The sequence below is a fragment of the Typopeltis vanoorti genome, chromosome 21 (genome assembly GCF_054136105.1).
Source record: "Typopeltis vanoorti isolate ZY-2024b chromosome 21, IOZ_Tvanoo_1.0, whole genome shotgun sequence".
Lineage (NCBI taxonomy): Eukaryota > Metazoa > Arthropoda > Arachnida > Uropygi > Thelyphonidae > Typopeltis > Typopeltis vanoorti.
Window position 1 is genome coordinate 48,498,507 of NC_143569.1, and position 18,926 is coordinate 48,517,432.

Genomic DNA, 18,926 nt, shown 5'->3' on the forward strand with positions numbered 1-18,926 from the left:
ACTAATGCAAAAGGCATTGACAAGTTGACATTCAATGCAATGAATGGTGGAAGAATTAGCAATTGGTAGCTGTAAAAGAGTTGTGTATAAGGAGAATATCAAAGAAGCTGAAAGAAACAAAGAAAATTCTGTAGTCTCAATTGCACTTGTTTAAACTGTGTGTTGATCATATTTCTGGGAGGGAAAAATATGTTAATGATGGCTTAATTAACAACACATTAGGTAAAGATGTTAATCCAATATTTTGCTTACAGTCAGTAATTCTTGTAGATAAACTTATATGTTGGTTATAGATGATTTTAAATTTTTCAGGAAATGACAATTTGGGGGGATTGAGATGGTGCTGTACCTCCCCGTAAAGGGGACTCACGGCTGTTGTATCATCATACCATAATTATTATCTTCTGGGAACATAAAAACTATGATATGTGCACGCAGGCACTAACAACGAGCAAATGAGGCTGAAGAAGGCAACTGGCATTGGTCCTAGAGTCCTAAAGGTGTCCCCTAGCGGGCTAAGAGGGCACCTTTAGGACTCTTTTTTTTTTTTTTAATTAATATTTTAGTATACGTTGTCATTTCCTGAAAAAATTTAAGTCAAAGTTACAGTAAGTAACTGAGTCATTTTTGAGGATGAGGATAACAAAAGCAAACAAATAAACAAATTGTCAGACAGGTATTCAAATGAGTACAGCCAAAGGTAGCTGTTTTTTTTTTTTGTTGTTGATTTAAATGAAGGATGATAGTCTCCTATATATTCTGAAGTTTTACATTAGGAGTGGTCTATAAAGTATAAGCAGATTTCTAGAATTACCTATCCATTTTAAAAGATGGGATAAAGTTTATTTTTTCTAACCTTATATGGGATGTTGAGCACATGATTCACTAATCCACTTCAAATATTGGTTTATAAATAGTTTTTAAGTCTGTAATTGGTATTTCTGATTATTTTGTTAATTTTGTTTTCACAGATTCTTTAATGTAAGGAACTACTACTGTTTTGGAGTAATCTAACTGCAATAGTAATTATTTTTTTTAGGATTGTATCCATTATTTGTGAAACTGTTAAATATGTATTGCAATTCTTTTTGGAGTTTAATGTCATTTGAGCAAATGGCTCCATCTATGCATGCTGAGGTTCAGATATCAATTAGTATAAGTTGGTTTTCTGTAGAAAGTACATTAGAAACTCTGGGAGTTTAGTAACTAATCTATCTAGAAATAGTAAATGCTAGTTTTCAATTACTAAAGTAAATTTTATTCTAGGATTTCAGCTGTTTAAATGCACTAAAAACATGTTGTAGTTGTGTAGCCAAACTTGCAATTCATATAGTACAGCCAGAGGAAGGGTTTTAGTGGGGGACAAGTTTAGATTAGAGGCCCCACACTGGAAACCATTGTCAAGGGATAGTCAGTTGTTTGCAGATGATACAAAGCTAAGGATGGTGTTAATATGATGGCTAAATAGAAAAGGAAAGGAAAGCAATTGATAGGTTACAGTGAATTGAAGTTCAGAAGATGTATTATAAAGGTTATGAAGACAATACTATGGTAGACTGGTAATGACAAGAGGGATATTGATATATGTGAAAGTTACATCATATAGGATCACTGATTAGATCATCTGACTAATGTGCATAGATCTGGTTCACTTGGATTTTAAGGGAGAGATGTTGAAACTCGTGCTGGCTACAAGGCTAAATTAAAGGAATCTAAACTGCAGTCTGGCAGATCTGAGGTGGAGAGATGAGAAGACTGAGGTTTGATGGTTTTGATGATGGTCATAGTTAGGCACAAAATATATCTAATTTATGATTTTCTTGAATTATTTTTATACTTGTTGAGAAGCATTTACCAAATAGATAACTGCAAAGATTTTTCAAAGGGAAGAACGGCCATTCTTGAAGGTTACACTTGGAACTGGTGATCAAGACAGTGAATAATATTTGATTGAATAATTTGATTTTAAAGTGTGGTAAGATACTTTGTAATGCCTAGAGCAGACACTATCTCTATGGAGTCTCTTGACTCCATAGAGATTCTCTGATATAGAAATATTTTGAATAATTAGTTTTGAGAGTTTATTTTTCACTGGTTAGACTATAATAAGTTTAGTTTAATCCTTTATCCAAGTGTGAGCAAACAAAGTTTGCACCTTTGTGTGCAAACTTTGTTTGCTCACATTTGGATAAAGGATTAAACTAAACTTATTATAATTAGTTTTGAAATATCACTGTATTTTGTATTAAATGTTACTCCATACATTTCAACTCAGTTATGAAGAGGTTATTAATTCCTAATAGTTTACTGTACAATAATGCAATAGTGCTGATAATTAGCAGCTATAATTTTTTTAATTAGTGAAGATCTTTTATCACTCAGAACAATAAATAATACCATATTCAGTTATGCAAATAAAAAAAATGACTAGGAGTTAGTAAGCTGGAAACAAAGTCCCCATATAACTGAAAAAAATATTAATGGGGGGGGGGGGTACAAGTTAAATAACATTAACAAAAGGATAGCGTTGGTCTGTGAACTTGTCAGCTAATAGATAACAAGCACATGATGTAGCATGTGAATAGTATGCGATATAAAACATAACTATGTTATTAGATATCATCACTGCAGACTCTAAATGTGGTGAAGATCCTGCAATGCAGAGGCAGAATATTGAACTATGTATATTATATTTGTTTGAAAGATTTATTTCAGATGTAAAATAATATTTTTTCATTTAGCACATAATAAAAATTTTACTTAAAAGAAAAGTACCTTTCTACCTATTTCCTTCCTGCAGGTGATTTACAGGAAGGAAATAGGTAGAAAGATGAAAGACTATTTTCAGCTGTGCAATTACTCATATTAAAACTGCAACCTTCCTTATTTTTCAATCTTCAATGTCAGTTAACTGGCTGACAGAATAATATTATTAATAACAATAGTACTAATACCACAAACTTTCCAATTTGATCTTAAATATAACAACACTATTTTTTCAAGGAAATTAACTAACATTATACAACAGTATTATATACACAGAAAATAAAGTATAGTTAACGATTAAAAACATTAAATTAAAGATGCCAGCCGAGAAATTATATTCTTGGTTTCATCTGTTATCCAAGTGCAAGCAAACAAAGATTGTGAGTGAAGTGTGTTGTTTGCTTCACACGCAAACTTTGTTTGCTTGCGCTTGGATAACATATGAAACCAAGAATATAATTTCTTAGCATCTTTAATTTATAGTATAACCAAGTGAAAAAAAACTTTCAACAATTAAAAACATTACATGATTTTTTTCAAAAAGGAAATGGAAAAAATCAAATAAAAGAATAAAAGTAAATTACTTTAGAAGGTCATTTATTCCTTTATTTGATTTTTATTTTATGAGATCCTCAGTTTAAGAACTGATGATCTCATATATTAGTAAGAAGAAAAATGTACATTCCAGCAGTATTACAAAATTACAAAGTTAGTAGAGAGGGCTGCAACAATGCATCAAGTTAGTTGTACTATTCATTCAAGAAGCCTTCACTTATGAAAATGGCAAAACAAAGGTCGCTTATCTGAGTTTACTTGTGGTAGTCTCATTTGAAACATAACAGCATAACTTTTTTTTTATTAATCATTTTTTTTTAAAAAAGTTATAATTACAAGAAAACTCTAGAGTAAGTTTAATTAATTAAAAATAATTACTAAATATATTGAACAGAATAAATAATTATGCTCACCCAATGTTGATCCAATAATAATACCTGTTCCCAAAGCTTTGCTGATAGCATGTTTTAGACATTCAACTGCATAAAAAGAATGACAGGATCCATAAGTATACAATTATTACAATAAGTATACAACAATACAATTATTATTATCTGGCCTCCATGCAGTCACACACTTATCAAAGGATATCTGCTACATCTAATGCTGTGTCTGGTCTCATTGTCTCCAGACAATGAATGAATTTAAGTATGGTACATTTAAGCAGATTATAAAATATGTATAATCTTTAAAGGCACCTGTGGCACTATAAACAATAAATTACATGATAACCACAGTAATTAACTTTAATTAAATCAAAGTACAGATATTTTGTACAGAAAATAACACTACATCATCAGTGTGTAGAAACAAGCAAATCAAAGGAACAGGAATACAAGGTACATACAGCAGTTGGTGGTTTACCATTAAAAACTGTTGCTGCCTGCTAGAAATTAATATTAATAAATAATATTTAAAATATTATTAAAACCTATTTTTGATGGTTACATAAGATAAGAATCTCCCAAACTTTTTTTGGGGGGGGGGGAAGAGAGAATCATTCCGATTCAGATTTGGCCAATGTAAAAGGGTTTTGCCACTTTCTTTGAAAAGGCGTTTATATTTAAACCTGCTTATATGGAGAAGATGAGCTTCATCCCACTGGATACTGTGTTTAGTATCAATATTATGTCATGCTAGAGCAGACTTTGAGGTTTCATGTATTCGATATAATATTAATGTTCTTTAATTATTTTTTTCACAGAATGGCCTGTTTACCCAAAGTATGTTAGATTACATTCAGGAGGTATCTGGTAAACATCAGCTAATGATAGAGGTGACAGTTTGTCTTTTGTGGATGGCAATAGATGACAAATTTTGTTGATAGGAAAATATGTGGGATACTTCTTCAAAATTCTACCAATCGGTTCAGAGATGCCAGAAATATAAAGGATTGGGACCATGCAGCCTGTTGAAGAATCCTGAGGTGTTGGAACATAGGAGTCAATTATCTGCTGGATTTGATTACAGTTAACCAGGGCTTTTTTTTCTAAATATAAGTTTACCAGAACTCTACCATCTCATCTCATAACACAAGAAAATCTAAACATACCAGGCCTTGGAAGCTCCAGTTCTTTTACTTTTGACAAATGGATATTATATATATATCAAATGGAAATAAAACATTAAACATTAAAGCAATCACAATAGCTTCCAAATTGGGCTCATCATGCTGGTGTTGCCATTTTCAAGAGTTCGTTCCTTACTCTTTGTGTCTGTTGCTAGATGTCTGCCTTTCAGGAACCAGGAATTAATGTATGGTAAGCACTGAAAAACAGGCAGAGGAGGCCCAACCAGCTTGATGAACATAGTGTACTCACGGTCTTCATTTGTAGAGAAGCTCTTTTCAGTGTGATAATCAAGTTCATCTGGGAAAAGCTACACAGTAGAAATGGGGATGCTGTTGCTAGTGTTTATTAACCACAATAGTGCAGCAGGCATTTTCTTCTCTGTCAGGAATTCACGAAAACCTCTAACAACCTGTCGTTCTGAAATTCTTAATCTCTTACACACACTCTCCACTTCAGTGATTCGACTCACTCGCCGAAAGTAACATACCTTTCAGCACCGTCTAGCCAACATTCTGGATACAACACTTTTGTCCATCCAGGAATTTGCATCTCTTCTGCAGATAGAAGGCGATTTTCCATTCGTTGTTTCAAGCAGTCATAAAATTTTGTAAGATTAAGAGAACGATTCACATTCGTTGATCGACTGGTTATCCTCTTCTCCAAAGTCACTCCTTTAAAGTTCAGATTTTCAACTGCTTGTACAGCTTCACGATAAAAGGCCTGCCATTGACTTTCAAGCCTTGATATACTGCTATGAGCTTTGTAGAGTGTAATATCCCTTGCTTGCAGTTCAACACTAAGCTCTGACAATTCTTGGAGAGCATCACACATCAATCCAAGATCCAAAACAAAAATTAACACTTGTTATTTTCTTCAAAAAGCCTTCATACATTACACTTTCAGACTTTTTTCTGTTTTCATCTTGTTTTGCTGCTGTAAAATGAGCCACAAGTACTTCATAATCTTTCCACACTGCGGAAATACTTATAAAACTAGAAGCCACCCAACGTGTACTTAAAACTCTTCCAATTTTAAAGATTTCCTTGTCAAGATCTTCAACTACTTTGTCTAGTTCTCTGACATTTTTGGATGACTGGTGATAGAAACAGTAAAGTTTGTCAAGAAATGACTTGAAGTGGTTGATTTGTTCTAGGAGGTATTTTTTACATCACCAACAGAGAGCTCGAGTCTATGGTGGGCACAATGCCAAAGCCAAATGTGAGGATAACATTCCTTAATCAAATCCACTACTCCTTTTCTCATACCTAGCTGTTCCATCACAAGCAATGACAACAAGATTTTTCTTCAAATAATCATCACGAAACCCCAATTCATTAAGGGTATTCATCAAATTTTAAAAAATACCTTGTGCGGATACATTTTCTAACTCTACAATGTCAATAAAAATATTTGTGTGTTGCTCCATATGAGGTAGCATTGTGCATACATATATTATTAAGGATGACAACTGGCTAATAGGGGTGCTTTTGTCAATCAAATGGGAAATCACACAATTTGACTCTATTATTTTTTTTAAAAAGGATTTTTTTCAATTCAGTTTCAATATGGTTTGTTATATTCATACAAGCATTTGTAGAATTCGACGTATGCCACTGCTATTCAATTAGTGGGGGTCAATTTCTGATTCAAAGTCATTGAAAGCCTGGGTTTTCTTTGCAACTTTATATGCTGTTGTGAAGATTCTACAAGTGACTTCTTTCTCATGTTCAAATGCTTTTGAATAAGCTACCTCCTGTTTTCATTCTTTTGCAGATTCTATAATTTCAGTGGCAGCAATGTGGGATGAACTGTTCTTATGATTGTGAATTTTTTTACATAGTGAAGTCATTTGCTCTCCATCAACAGTCGGGCAGATCTTCTTGGTAGTCTTTACTCATCGTACTCGTGGTTGTAGCAACCGTAGCAGCAACGTATTTTATCCCTCCAGTTTTTGTATCACTGTCCATCGGATCTGTTTTTGTCCCATCACTATCACTACAATTACTGTTCTCAAGCTTTAACTTTTTAATTGCGGGAGCGGAAGAGAAAAATTGTGTAATTTTACTATTTGTCGTGTAAAACTGGTAAAACTTCGATGAAACACGTTAACCTCACTTACCCATGTTGTAAAAGTGTGACTACTTGCGTAGAGAACGCCTGCTTGTTCCACTTAACTACTATAACTTCTGGCCGACTATTGATTCTAATCGAAAACTTCGATCTTCAAGGTTCAGTGTCAACAACACAAGATGACCATTGATTTACGTTGTCAATGACCATAACTGAGAATTTAAAATGGAGGCAGTCTTAGTTTTGAAATACTTATAAAATGTGTTTAGCGACCATTAAAGTCCTAAAGGTTTACCGGAATGCGTTCTGTACCATTCTGGCTGAAATAAAGCCCTGTTGTAACCATTAAATTCCATCAACGTTTTGATAGTGAGAAGTTCTTGTTGTAAGTTTGAAGGAGAGGAGCACACCTTATACACTCTATTAATTAATACTTGATAACATCAATTTGTTGAGAGGTGTGACGAGGACATTTGATGAATGTATCTGCCAGTAAAAGTAGGTTTTTGATAAACACTGGTTGATAAATTACCAGAGGTTGTGCACGTAAGAAGGATGTCCAAGAATGGTAACCTACCAGCTTTTCTTTTTCCATGGTGAACAGAATGTGTAGGTGAAGGTTATTGATCTTTGTAGGAAAATGGTAAGTTCATTTTCAGAATGAGGTCAAACAGCAAAGACATCATCAACATAACGAAACCAGTGAGAGGGTTGGGAATGAATGGATGAGAACATGGTGACTTTCAGATGGTTCAAACAATAGTTTGTATAAGTGGAGACAGAGGGCTACCCATGGCAGTACCTTCAACTTGTCTATATATAGTAATCATATTTGTTTGGAGAAAATAAAGGACAAATCAGAAATTGTTTCATAATAAAAAAAATGCAAGTTGCATTTATTTGTTTCACTAAAACTAAAAAGCTTTATAATGTTTATTATTATTATTGTATAAGGTGCCTCCATGGAGTCAAAAGACTCATCGTGGGAGACCCAACATTGACATACTAACCGTTATTCACACAATACCTGTCATACTTCCCCTTAAACTCATTCACAGATGAAGCATTCACAACCACCTCTGGCAATGCATTCCACCCATTTACAACCATCCAATCAAAAAATCTAGTCCTAATCATAACACCCTTGTTAACCACACTCTTACACAATTATCAGAGATGATCCCACATTCTATCCCTTCCTGCACTGGTCTTAAAAAAGTTATCAGTATCAATCCTATAAAACCCTTTTAATAATTTATATGCCTCTATCATATCTCCTCTCCAATGTCTATCAACTAGCCCACATGACCTTCAATCTGTCCTCGTTGGACACATTCCACAGGCTTGCAACAATTTTCGTAACCCGCCTCTGAATCCTCTCCACCATTTCCACATCACCAAGAAATCCAGGTAACCAGATCTGGGCACAATAGTCCAAATGAGGTTTTATTAATGCTTTATAAAGTGGGACAATCACTTCCTTATCCCTGCTTTCAGTGTTCTTCAATAATCATGTAATCTGATATGAAGTTTTGGCAACCTTTACAATATGCCCTCGAAACTTAAGTTCTCTGTTCACAATAACTATCAAGTCCTTATCCTCATCAACTTCTTGCAGTTCAGTTCCATTAATATAGCAAACAGCATGATCTCATCCTTCCGAAGTGCATCACCTTACACTTGGCCACATTAAACTGGCAGCCATTTAGTTTAGCCCAAACCGTCAGCCTATTTAAGATATCCACATCATCTGAATTAAGTATCGCTCCTCTTCCCAATTTTGCGCCATCAGCAAACAAGTGGATATCTCCTTTCAAATATTCCCAATACCATTGATATACAATTTAAATAATAGAGGACCAAGCACTGGACCCTGAGGCACACCGCTAGTTACCTGCCTTCTACTGGACTCCATTCCACCATAAACTACTCTTTGATATTTATCCACTAGCCTCAGATCCATACCCATTTGCTCCAAATTATGCAACAGAGTTCCATGCGGAATCTTGTTAAATGCCTTTGCAAAGGCATTTAACAAGATCCTTTTTCAGTGATCCAACAGGATCACTGAAAAAGGATTTCCTTTATCCAACTCCATTGTTACTTCATTATAGAAGGTGAGCAAATTGCTAAGGCAAGATCTACCCTTCGCAAAACTATGTTGCCCCTTATAAAGTATCATATTGCTGTCCACCCAGTCCTGAATTCTAATTTTTATCAATTTCTCCAGAACCTTAACCACCACTCCCGATATACTGATTGGTCTATAATTTGCTACCTCAGTCCTGGATCCCCCCCCCCTTATGTAGTGGAATAATTTTCCCCTCTTTCCACTCAATTGGGACTTAAATGGACAGAACTGAGGCTTAAATTAAACAGCCAAGTTAGAGGTGGTGCTAATTCTCTTGCGCATTCCCTTAAAACATGGGCCGATATGCCATCTAACCCAATGGCAGTGTTAGCATTAAGGTTCTGTAATATACTAAGCACCTCAATTTCTTCTATCACTAGACTCTCATCAGTCAATGACACGTCCAGCACTGCAATATCACAATCCAGATGGTACACTTTTGCAAAATGATCACTAAGCAACTCCACTATTTGATTAACTTCTGTAATTTCCTTACCATCAACACATTTTAAAGTCATCCTTCCAAAGCTATTCCTCCTTTTACTTGCCACATAGCAAAAGAACTCCTTAGGATATTTTTTAGCCTCATCAGCTAGCTTCCTCTCATAATTAGCTTTGGCCTTCCTTACTATGCAGTTAGGAAGGCCAAAGTTACCCTTCTTGCCTCTATCTTGTACTGCTCATGGGAATGCTCATCACCTTTTTTCTTTATACTTATACCACAACTTTCTCTTTATCTGCAACTCTCGCTTAATAATATTATTCATCCATCTTACACCTACCTGATTCCTCCTCCTGACTCTTGGAATACAGTCAGATACAGTTTTCATTAAATACTCCTTGATAATCTCCAATCACCATCAACATCTCTCCCCTTAAAATTCTCATGCCATAGCACTTTTGAAAGCTGACTTCTCAGCTTGCCATAATCACCAGCCTTGTAATTCCACATATAACCCTTCTTAACAGAATACTCAACACATAATACAATCTCCCAAGTCAAGACTACATGATCACTTTCCCCAAGTGGAGACAGTGCATCTAAATTACTTACTGATATGTTCTCCGATGCTATAATCAGATCTAACACTCTCAAATCTCTTGTCCCTTCCATTACATGCTGCCTCAGGTAGTTATCTCTTAATAATTGTATAAACTCCAATTCCTTTGTTCCTTGAGACCATTCCTTCTCCCAATCTATGTCCCCATAGTTAAAATCACCCATAATAATTAGATGTCCTCCACTCATCTTACTAATTTGCCAATGCATACCATCTACATTTTCCCTTATACTGAGTGGAGAGCTATGAAATTTTAACAAAGGGCTTGCATCGTCGAGCAAAAAAAGCCGTATTTCACACAAAACTTTTATTAATACAGCTTGTGTACAAATGCCAATCAAAACATATGAGAGGACAACCAACCTGTAAAGGCTATCATTTTTAAACAAATATTTCATGATCTAAACATGAAATATTTGCACACAATCATCTGTTATAATAAGAATGAAATCTTTTATAATCTTTTATACTTTTACCATACGATTGGTTACCAGAAGGGAGAAGGATAAAGATAGCACATGCACTTATTTTATTTTCAAACTTGGGTGCATTCGTTATAGAGTTGAAACAATAATTCCAAATAATCTATACACTGCCGAATAGACAAATTTTTTAGGTTACCGTATGAGTTTGTCACTTAATATGTTTCAAAAAAAAAAATTTTTTTTTTTTTTTGAAAAAATAAAAAAGTAAACAAGAAGAACAAGAGGCTTGCAAATTTGAGAAAAATTTAACAAAAGGCTCGCACGAGCCCCTTATAGCTCACCACTGCTTATACCCCTTGGATTATAGCAGCAACCAATTACATATTTCATTCTGTTGATTTCTATCTCACACCAAACAGTCTCAAATGAACTTCCCTCTGCACCTGTCACCTTCAGGCACTTCTACCATTTTTGGCTTTAACACTTCGTCTATCATTAGTAAAACTCCCCCCCCCCATTCTGTCCTCTCTATTCTTTCTGAAGAATTAAATAGCCAAGTCTATTTACATTTCCCTTACATTTCAATCCCTATGACTAAATGATTCTTAGTTAACCAAGTCTCACTAATTCCTATAATTTTTGGCCAAGTAGAACTAAGTAATGACAAAAATTCATCATACTTATTCCAAATACTTCAGGCATTAGTATACATAAACTGCAATACTCCTTTCCCCCCATAATCACACACTGTGTGATTATGGGGGGAAAGTTACCATTAAAATTCTGAGTACAATGATTCCCCATATCATAGTTATTATTGACCTTAGTACTATTTACAGCTAATTCTACTTTCCTGTCAATATTTCCGACAAGCATCCTCATACCCTCCCCTTCTAATAACTCTTGTTTCCCTGGTCTAAAACCCCCATATGTTCGTTAAACAATAACTTCTGTAAAAGCTTACTCCCGTACTTATTCAAATGCAGACCATCTTCGGCATATAATTCTTTTCTCCAATAAAACTCCTCCCATATATCCACATATCCCATCCCTCTTTTCCTACACATCCTAGCTAACATTTCATTCATCATCTCTGCCCTTCTCATTTCTCAACTATCATATCTGAGCAACACACTGACAATTCTAACACTCTTACTCTTAAATCTAGCAATCTCTAACATCTCCCTTAAATCACTTGCCACACGATTCATGGTGTTTCCCAAATCATTCATCCCAACTGTTAAAATCATTTCATCTACACTATCACCTCTCTTTACAGCTCTAGTTACACACACTACCGTACCTTCCGGCCAACATTCTTTAAAGACATCTCCAGTATTTATTCTACGAATCATTGAACCCTCTATTATTATTTTCTTAACCTTTCTCTGTCTATCCATCTCTACTGATTTCATCCTTTCCATTCTCTTATCCAAAACCCCAACCTCATTCTGTGCCATTTGCGGTGAGCTCCAGAGCACCCTAAATCTCCCTAAAATCTCATTACTGCACTTCCGTTCTTCACTCATCACAGAATCATTCACATTTACATGCACATTCTGGCTTATGTTTTCACATATCATTTCTTCAATTAGTTTACATTTCTCACATATATAAATCCTCCTTAACTTCATACCACATGTTTTTCTGAAAACCTGTGGCATACATTAAACAAACATAGCATTAACGTTGTTTCTAAACACCATATCCTTGAGTACTGGTGGACCAGAAAAAAGAGATGCACTAACAGTTACTCCATTTGTCAAATTTTGTTTGCATTCGCTACAGTCCTTTGCACTGCTAGACGTTGACTCTGAAATTCCTTGTGCACAATCAGTCTCATCAACATCTAAAATAGCATCCTTAGGCCTGGAGGTCATCTACTTTTTATCATCAATGTTTTTCTTTTTGCTAGACACTGACTCAGTAATTCCTTGTGCACAATCAGTCTTACCTACATCTAAAATGGCATCCCTAGACCTGGAGGTCCTCTTCTTTTTACCATCAAGGTTTTTCTTTTTGTTTACCTTCTTTCTCTTCCTAATAGAACCGTACTTGTTCTCTTGCAGCACAATTCCTCGCCGCAGATCTGTCAAAGGAATCGGTACTAGAATTCGTGGCTGGGCCTGTAACGATAACTTTTCACCCAATCTGCATAACAAGATCCACTAGCTTTATCTATTGACAAAGCATGAACAGCTTCTTCTGACTCTGAAGATATTATCTGTTGTTCCCCGCCACCAAACACAGACTCCTCCAACAAGGCAGCAGGCAACAAAGTAGTATCTTCTTCAACATATGATGATTCCTTTTTATCCATTAGCGATGAAATTTGATCCTCCTTACAGTCTTGGCAATTAATGCCTATGAGTTGTGTAAGGCTGTTCACCTTAAGCATTTGGGCAATTTTCAAAAGTTCAGGCAAACGTTCATGAGATATACTAACTTTGCCACTATACATAAAATCCACAACCAATTTTAAATCTGCATATTCTATATCTTTCATAATTACAATAGAATGCTTACATGGATTTTCCACAAACAAAGTTTGAAACAGGGGACTACATGCTGCAAGCACTATTTTGTGAGCTTTTAAACTTAATCCTTCACATGCTAAAGTCACATCAACAAGTGATTCAATAGAAAGCAAGTCCTTATAAACATTGGACATATTGACTTGATGATCATTCCATTATAAAATATAAGCATATGCATAGCATTTTAAACAATCATATTATTACTTTAAAAAATTTAATTCTGATGCTTTTCAGGAGAATGAACCTTTTTAATAAATCAGGTTAGGTTTGTGTTTTAAAAATTCATAAAACTGTATACAATTCATGTCAAAGTTGCATTTGGTATAAATGCATGCTTTCAATGTTTCAATTTTAAATTGTTTTTTTTCCCACTGGTTCACATATTATTCACTAATGAAAATACAATACTCATTCTGTGGGAACATTAGATCCAGGGAGACATAAGCAAAATTCAACGATTTTTAAAATGTTTTTAAAAGATATGTAGGACACTATCCTATAGTGTGTAATATTTATCTGTGCAATATTTACTTGTTCAATTTGCGTTTTTCTAAGGTTATAACTAATTTCTTGATAGGTGGAGGCATCCTGTAAAAGGCAGTCTATCTTCCTCTTATAGTTGGCCTTATCCATTACCACTACCACTTTTCCTTTATCTGCTTCGAAATAGATATATTGTTCTTTTGTCTTAATGAAAACAGTGCACGGGTTTCGCACTAAATAAATTAAATGGAAGTAATTCAGTGGCGCACTCAGAATATAATCTTGGTGGTGGTGTGTGTGTGTGGGGGGGTCAAATTGAGTAGATGATTTGAGAATAGACACTATGCATTGCACACCACCTATGACTGAGTATCTGCAGTGATCGCCAATACATGAAACCCGTAACCTCTGGCCCAGCTCAGGCAAATGTAGTGGTGCTCGGTCTGCCCGAGCACTAACTCGTTCGCCTTGCTTTCACAGCGGCCATGATTCCCAAGAGCTATAGGGTATTCCTATCTTATGTGACCGCAAATTCACAAGTAGTACAGAAATAGAAGACTGGACACAACATAAATAAAAAAATTTTATTTAATTAGGAAAAGATTTTTGGAAAATTTTCTAGTGTTTTTTTTCCTTTTTTCTTATTGGAGAAAGAGCCCCCCCCCCAGTGCAGCACTGAAGAGTAATTTGCTTTTAAAAAGTGAAGCAGAAACTTTAAAGCGTAGTTTATTAGCATCTTCATTGGAAAGTCCCAATAGATTGCATTCAATGTTATGCAAAAAATCAAGATATGGGACACATTTAGGTACCACAGCAAAGTCGTGGCCGTTAGCTAATACACTAGTTTCAGCATCAGACAACAGAGTCGAGAAACATTCACAATCCATTTATTAGTAGGAGTGTTGTCAAAAAGTAATTTTTTTGTTTAAGTATAAAGAGTCGTATTTTTGCATCAGTCTGCCAGAATGTCTTTCATAAGAAAGGGGCTAAAGATTATTTAGAAACATGTAGAACGATATCCAGTAATTCGTCAACCAGGGTAGCTGAAATCCTTCTGTTAAGATCTAAAATAGACTGAATATTAGATGCTAAATCTTTCTTAGTCGCTTGAAGTTGGTTCTGTATCAATGCGAATATAAATTACATGAGCTCCAGGTGACCGAATAGTTTCTCTAAATCTAGCAAACGTAGGAATAACTTTCGCGATGTGACATTTTTTGAGCAAGGAAATCTGAGCGAAGCTTACCTTGTAAAACCGATAATTATCCTAACTTGCCTGTAGGTTATGATATTATGGTCAAAAGTTAATTTAGTAAGTAAAGTATTACAAAATGCAAAAATTTCTATAGACGTAGCAACTAAGCATATTAAAGAGTTAGTGCAGTACTTTGAAGAGCAGAGAATATCAGGATTTGATAGCTGTTTTGAGATTGCTAAAGAACTCTCAAATCTATTAGAAATAGAAATTAAATTTAAAGAAAGTCTTCAAAAAATACTTTTCTTCGACATACTCGAAGAAAAGTATTTTTTGATTATGAAACGCCTGATGAATCACACATAGGTGATAAAAATAATTTTAGGATAAATTTCTTTTTTGTAATTTTAGATACTGCTCTACAATCCATCAAAACAGATTTGAATTGTATGAAATTAACGGAAAATCGTTTGGATTTCTTTATGATATGAAATTAATAAGAAAAATGACAGAAAATGAATTAAAATTTTGCTGCAAACAGCTGTATCAAAAATTAAATACAAATATTGTTGAATCTGAATTTTACAATGAATTAATTATTTTTAGAAATATTGTTCCAGAAGATGCACCCATTAATATTTTAAAATTCATAATTGCAAATAATTAGTCGGATATTTATCCAAATATTACCAGGATATTTAAAATATTATTGACCAGTCCAGTTACAGTCTTTTAATTTTAATTTTTATTAAAATTAATAAAAACCTATTTGCGATCTTCTATGAATCAAGTACATTTGTTGTCTCTGGCAATAACATCTATAAAGCATGAAATTGCAAAACAATTTGAATTTTGATAGCGTTATAAATGATTTTATTGATAAGTGCATTAGGTTAAATAAAATTTAATATATTAAGATTTCTTTTAAATCTTATAAGTTCATATACATATATTTCATTCTTTATAGTAAAAATGGATATTTTTTTCATATTTTTATATTATTATTTTATATTATTAAATAAATCATTGTTCAGGCGTATTTATATAATAATGTGTACTTACATAATAAAATAATATATCATGTACATACAAACGCATTTATTTTATAACTAATTTTTTCCCTTTACTTAAATTGATGCTAAAGAGCATACTTGTTTTTTTTTTCATATTGGATTTAATTAATTAACAAGATATTCTTCCATTTCAAATTTCCATAAATGTTACTAACTTTCAGTGGCTCCGCAAAATATAGAAACGGGCCTGGTAATCACATGCACATGGAGAGGGAGTATGCAGAGTAGGAGTGACAAGCATAGTAAAAAAAAAATGAAAGCACAGCATGAGTGGATATGTGAAGGTGGAGATTAGCATTAAAAGCCAAATAAAATTCCAGACCATTAATCTCACTATAAGGTAAGCAAGAGGAAGAATAATTATGGAAGGGTCATACTGCAGATGATTATGATAGCAAAGTGGCCCTGGCAAGGGATGTTGGTGTATATCATACTTGTGTGAGTGATGCTGTGCAACATCCAGAAGGGGAAGCAAGTGCCAGAGGGAATTAACAGTGAAAGAACTAGGTATATGAAATGTTGAGCAGGCTAGATGTTAACAAGGCTGTGGGAATAAATGATACATCACCATGTATTTTTTTAAGCAATATGCAAAAAGTTGACTGCACCCTTGACCTAATTTTTTATCCCTAATGTTTTTATCCCTATTGCCTCTAATTGCACTATTTCTTGAGAAATATATTACACAGACTGCTCATACCTTATTCACTGGCATAATAAAAGTACTTGTTTTTATTGCTTCTGCAGAATAGTGGCTGTTAGGGAGGGCATGTTGTTTACCACTGCAAGCGAGTTACTATCTCCCCACATGAACTTGTTTAAGATTTTTTCATGTGTGAAGTATATGGGAAACTTTTATTGGTAACAGAAAACTAGCTGGGATGACAGTGATAATATAAAATGAGTTTTGATATGTATATAAAGTCAATATCAACAGTCCCTGATTACAAACGCGTGATGAAAGGGACAGGAAGATTTGGAGCTTCCCTGGAGAGCATTCGAAAAAAATACAATTAACCACTGCTTTGAAATGAAACATATGAATAAGCAATATTTATTAATATTCATTAAGCGCCGAAATATGCAGGAAGCAAAGTTTGTGAACCAACACCAATGTGTGAATTTTTCCATTAAAATATAAAAAATAACAAAAAAGAAATAATAAATAATAAAAGTTAAATACGTTTCTTTTAAAATAAAAAAATATCTACTTAGTCTTAAAACATTTTAAATTTGTTTTCATTATTCCCCCCTCAACAAAACCTATGGCCCCCAAGGGGGGCCACGGCCCACAGTTTGGTAAGCGCTGATCTAGAGGAAGCAATATTAAATTGTATACCTAAGGTAAGGAGGGTTAATTAGGTAGGAGATAGATAGATAGATGAGTAATATTATTAAGCACGAGCTGCAGAAGAAGAAAATGCTGTGGAGAGTACATAAGGAGAAAGGTAAGTATCATGGAAAGGAAGTTAAAATCAGATTATGGGAAGAATCGAGCTGACCAGGCTAAAAGAACTCACAAACAGTTCTTTTGTTACATGGCAAGAAAGAGGAAGAATGACGATGAAAGATTAACCTTAATGAATGATGATGATGGTCATGAGGTAACAGAAGTAGATAAAATAGGTGAGTTACTAAGTGACCACTTTGGAAGGGTATATCATCCAAGTGAGGTTACTGCTTTAACATATGTCACAGACACTAATGTGGGAACAGAGGTGGATTGGAGGTTCTTAGGATATTGCAGAATCTCAATGTAAATACAGCTATGGGATTAGATGGGATATCAGCTGAGGTTTTGTGAGAATATGCAATGCCTCTGACTAGGCTTTTTAAGTCTCGGCTCTGGTAGCGTTCAAAGGGAGTGGGAAGAGGATAAAATAATTCCCTTGCATAAGGGAGATTCTAAGACTGCAGTAGCAAATTATAGATTAATCAGTATCTCAGACATGGTAGTAAAAGTAATGGAAAAATTGGCCAAAAAGAGAATTCAAGAATGAGTGGATAAAGATATGATACTGTATGAGGGGCAACATGGCTTCGTGAAGGTAGATCATACTGTAGCAATTTATTTACTAACTTTTTATAACAGAGTAACAGCTGAGTTGGATAAAGGAAATGGTTACATGATGATTCTGCTGGATTTCACAAAAGCATCTGACAGAATAACACATGGAACTCTGTTACATAAATTAGAACAAATGAGGATGGTTATGATACTGGTTATGTGGATAGGAGGGTGGCTGCTAGACTGACATCAAAAAGTGGTGTATGGAGGGCAGTGGCATAGTGAGAGCTTTTGCCACCCTTCTCAATACACACCAAAAATACTACAAAATAAAAAGTCAAAAAGACGGATAGGGAAATTAATTTTATTATTAATAAATTTATTAATATTAATATAAATTAAGTTTACAAATCCACATGATGTCATACAATTCTTTATTAGACATTTGTTGATTAGTCATAAAGAAATTTGTCTCATCCTGGCATTCAACAAATCGTTTCAGAACAACACCTCGACTAAGCCAACGAACATTTTTGTGCATTATTAGTCCTTTGTACACCGAATCCACCTCATTCAATACATTCTGAAATTGTCTTTTATTCAAAGCAGGTGCAGAAATGTAATTAACAACCTTGGGTACTGTTTGCATCACTTCTTGAAGTTCCTTTAGACCAGCTTTTGCAATAAATTCTCCTCATGTATGATGCAATGAAAACCTATCAATGAATGACCAACATGTTTTGCAAGCAGATTTACAAATCCTGCTTCTTTACCAATCATGCTGTGCACACCATCTGTTGTAACAGATACTACTTTTGAAATATCAATTTGGCGAATAGATAATTCGTTCATAACTGCTTTACATATTTCAACCCCATTGATACGCTCAGATAGTATTACAAAGTTAATCCTCTCTTCACATACTTCGTCATCCCTACAAAATCGAGCAAAGATTACATCAGCTAGGCTGGTGTAATGTTGTGCTCTCATTAACACAAATAGAAAAGAACTTACATGAAGCTAAATCTTTTGTTAATTATTATTATTATTA

The 18,926-nt window shown here is 34.3% G+C and overlaps 1 protein-coding gene across 1 annotated transcript in view; it reads right to left on the minus strand.

Annotated features, from left to right (window-relative positions):
* The window catches only part of LOC150094835 (mannose-P-dolichol utilization defect 1 protein homolog), a 358,034-nt gene that overhangs the window by 325,803 nt on the left and 13,305 nt on the right, over nucleotides 1-18,926 (minus strand). Inside the window, exon 2 of the mRNA XM_090411360.1 lies at nucleotides 3,735-3,800. Within this exon, the coding sequence (XP_090267486.1) occupies nucleotides 3,735-3,800 (66 nt within the window). The remainder of the gene's footprint in view (nucleotides 1-3,734; nucleotides 3,801-18,926) is intronic.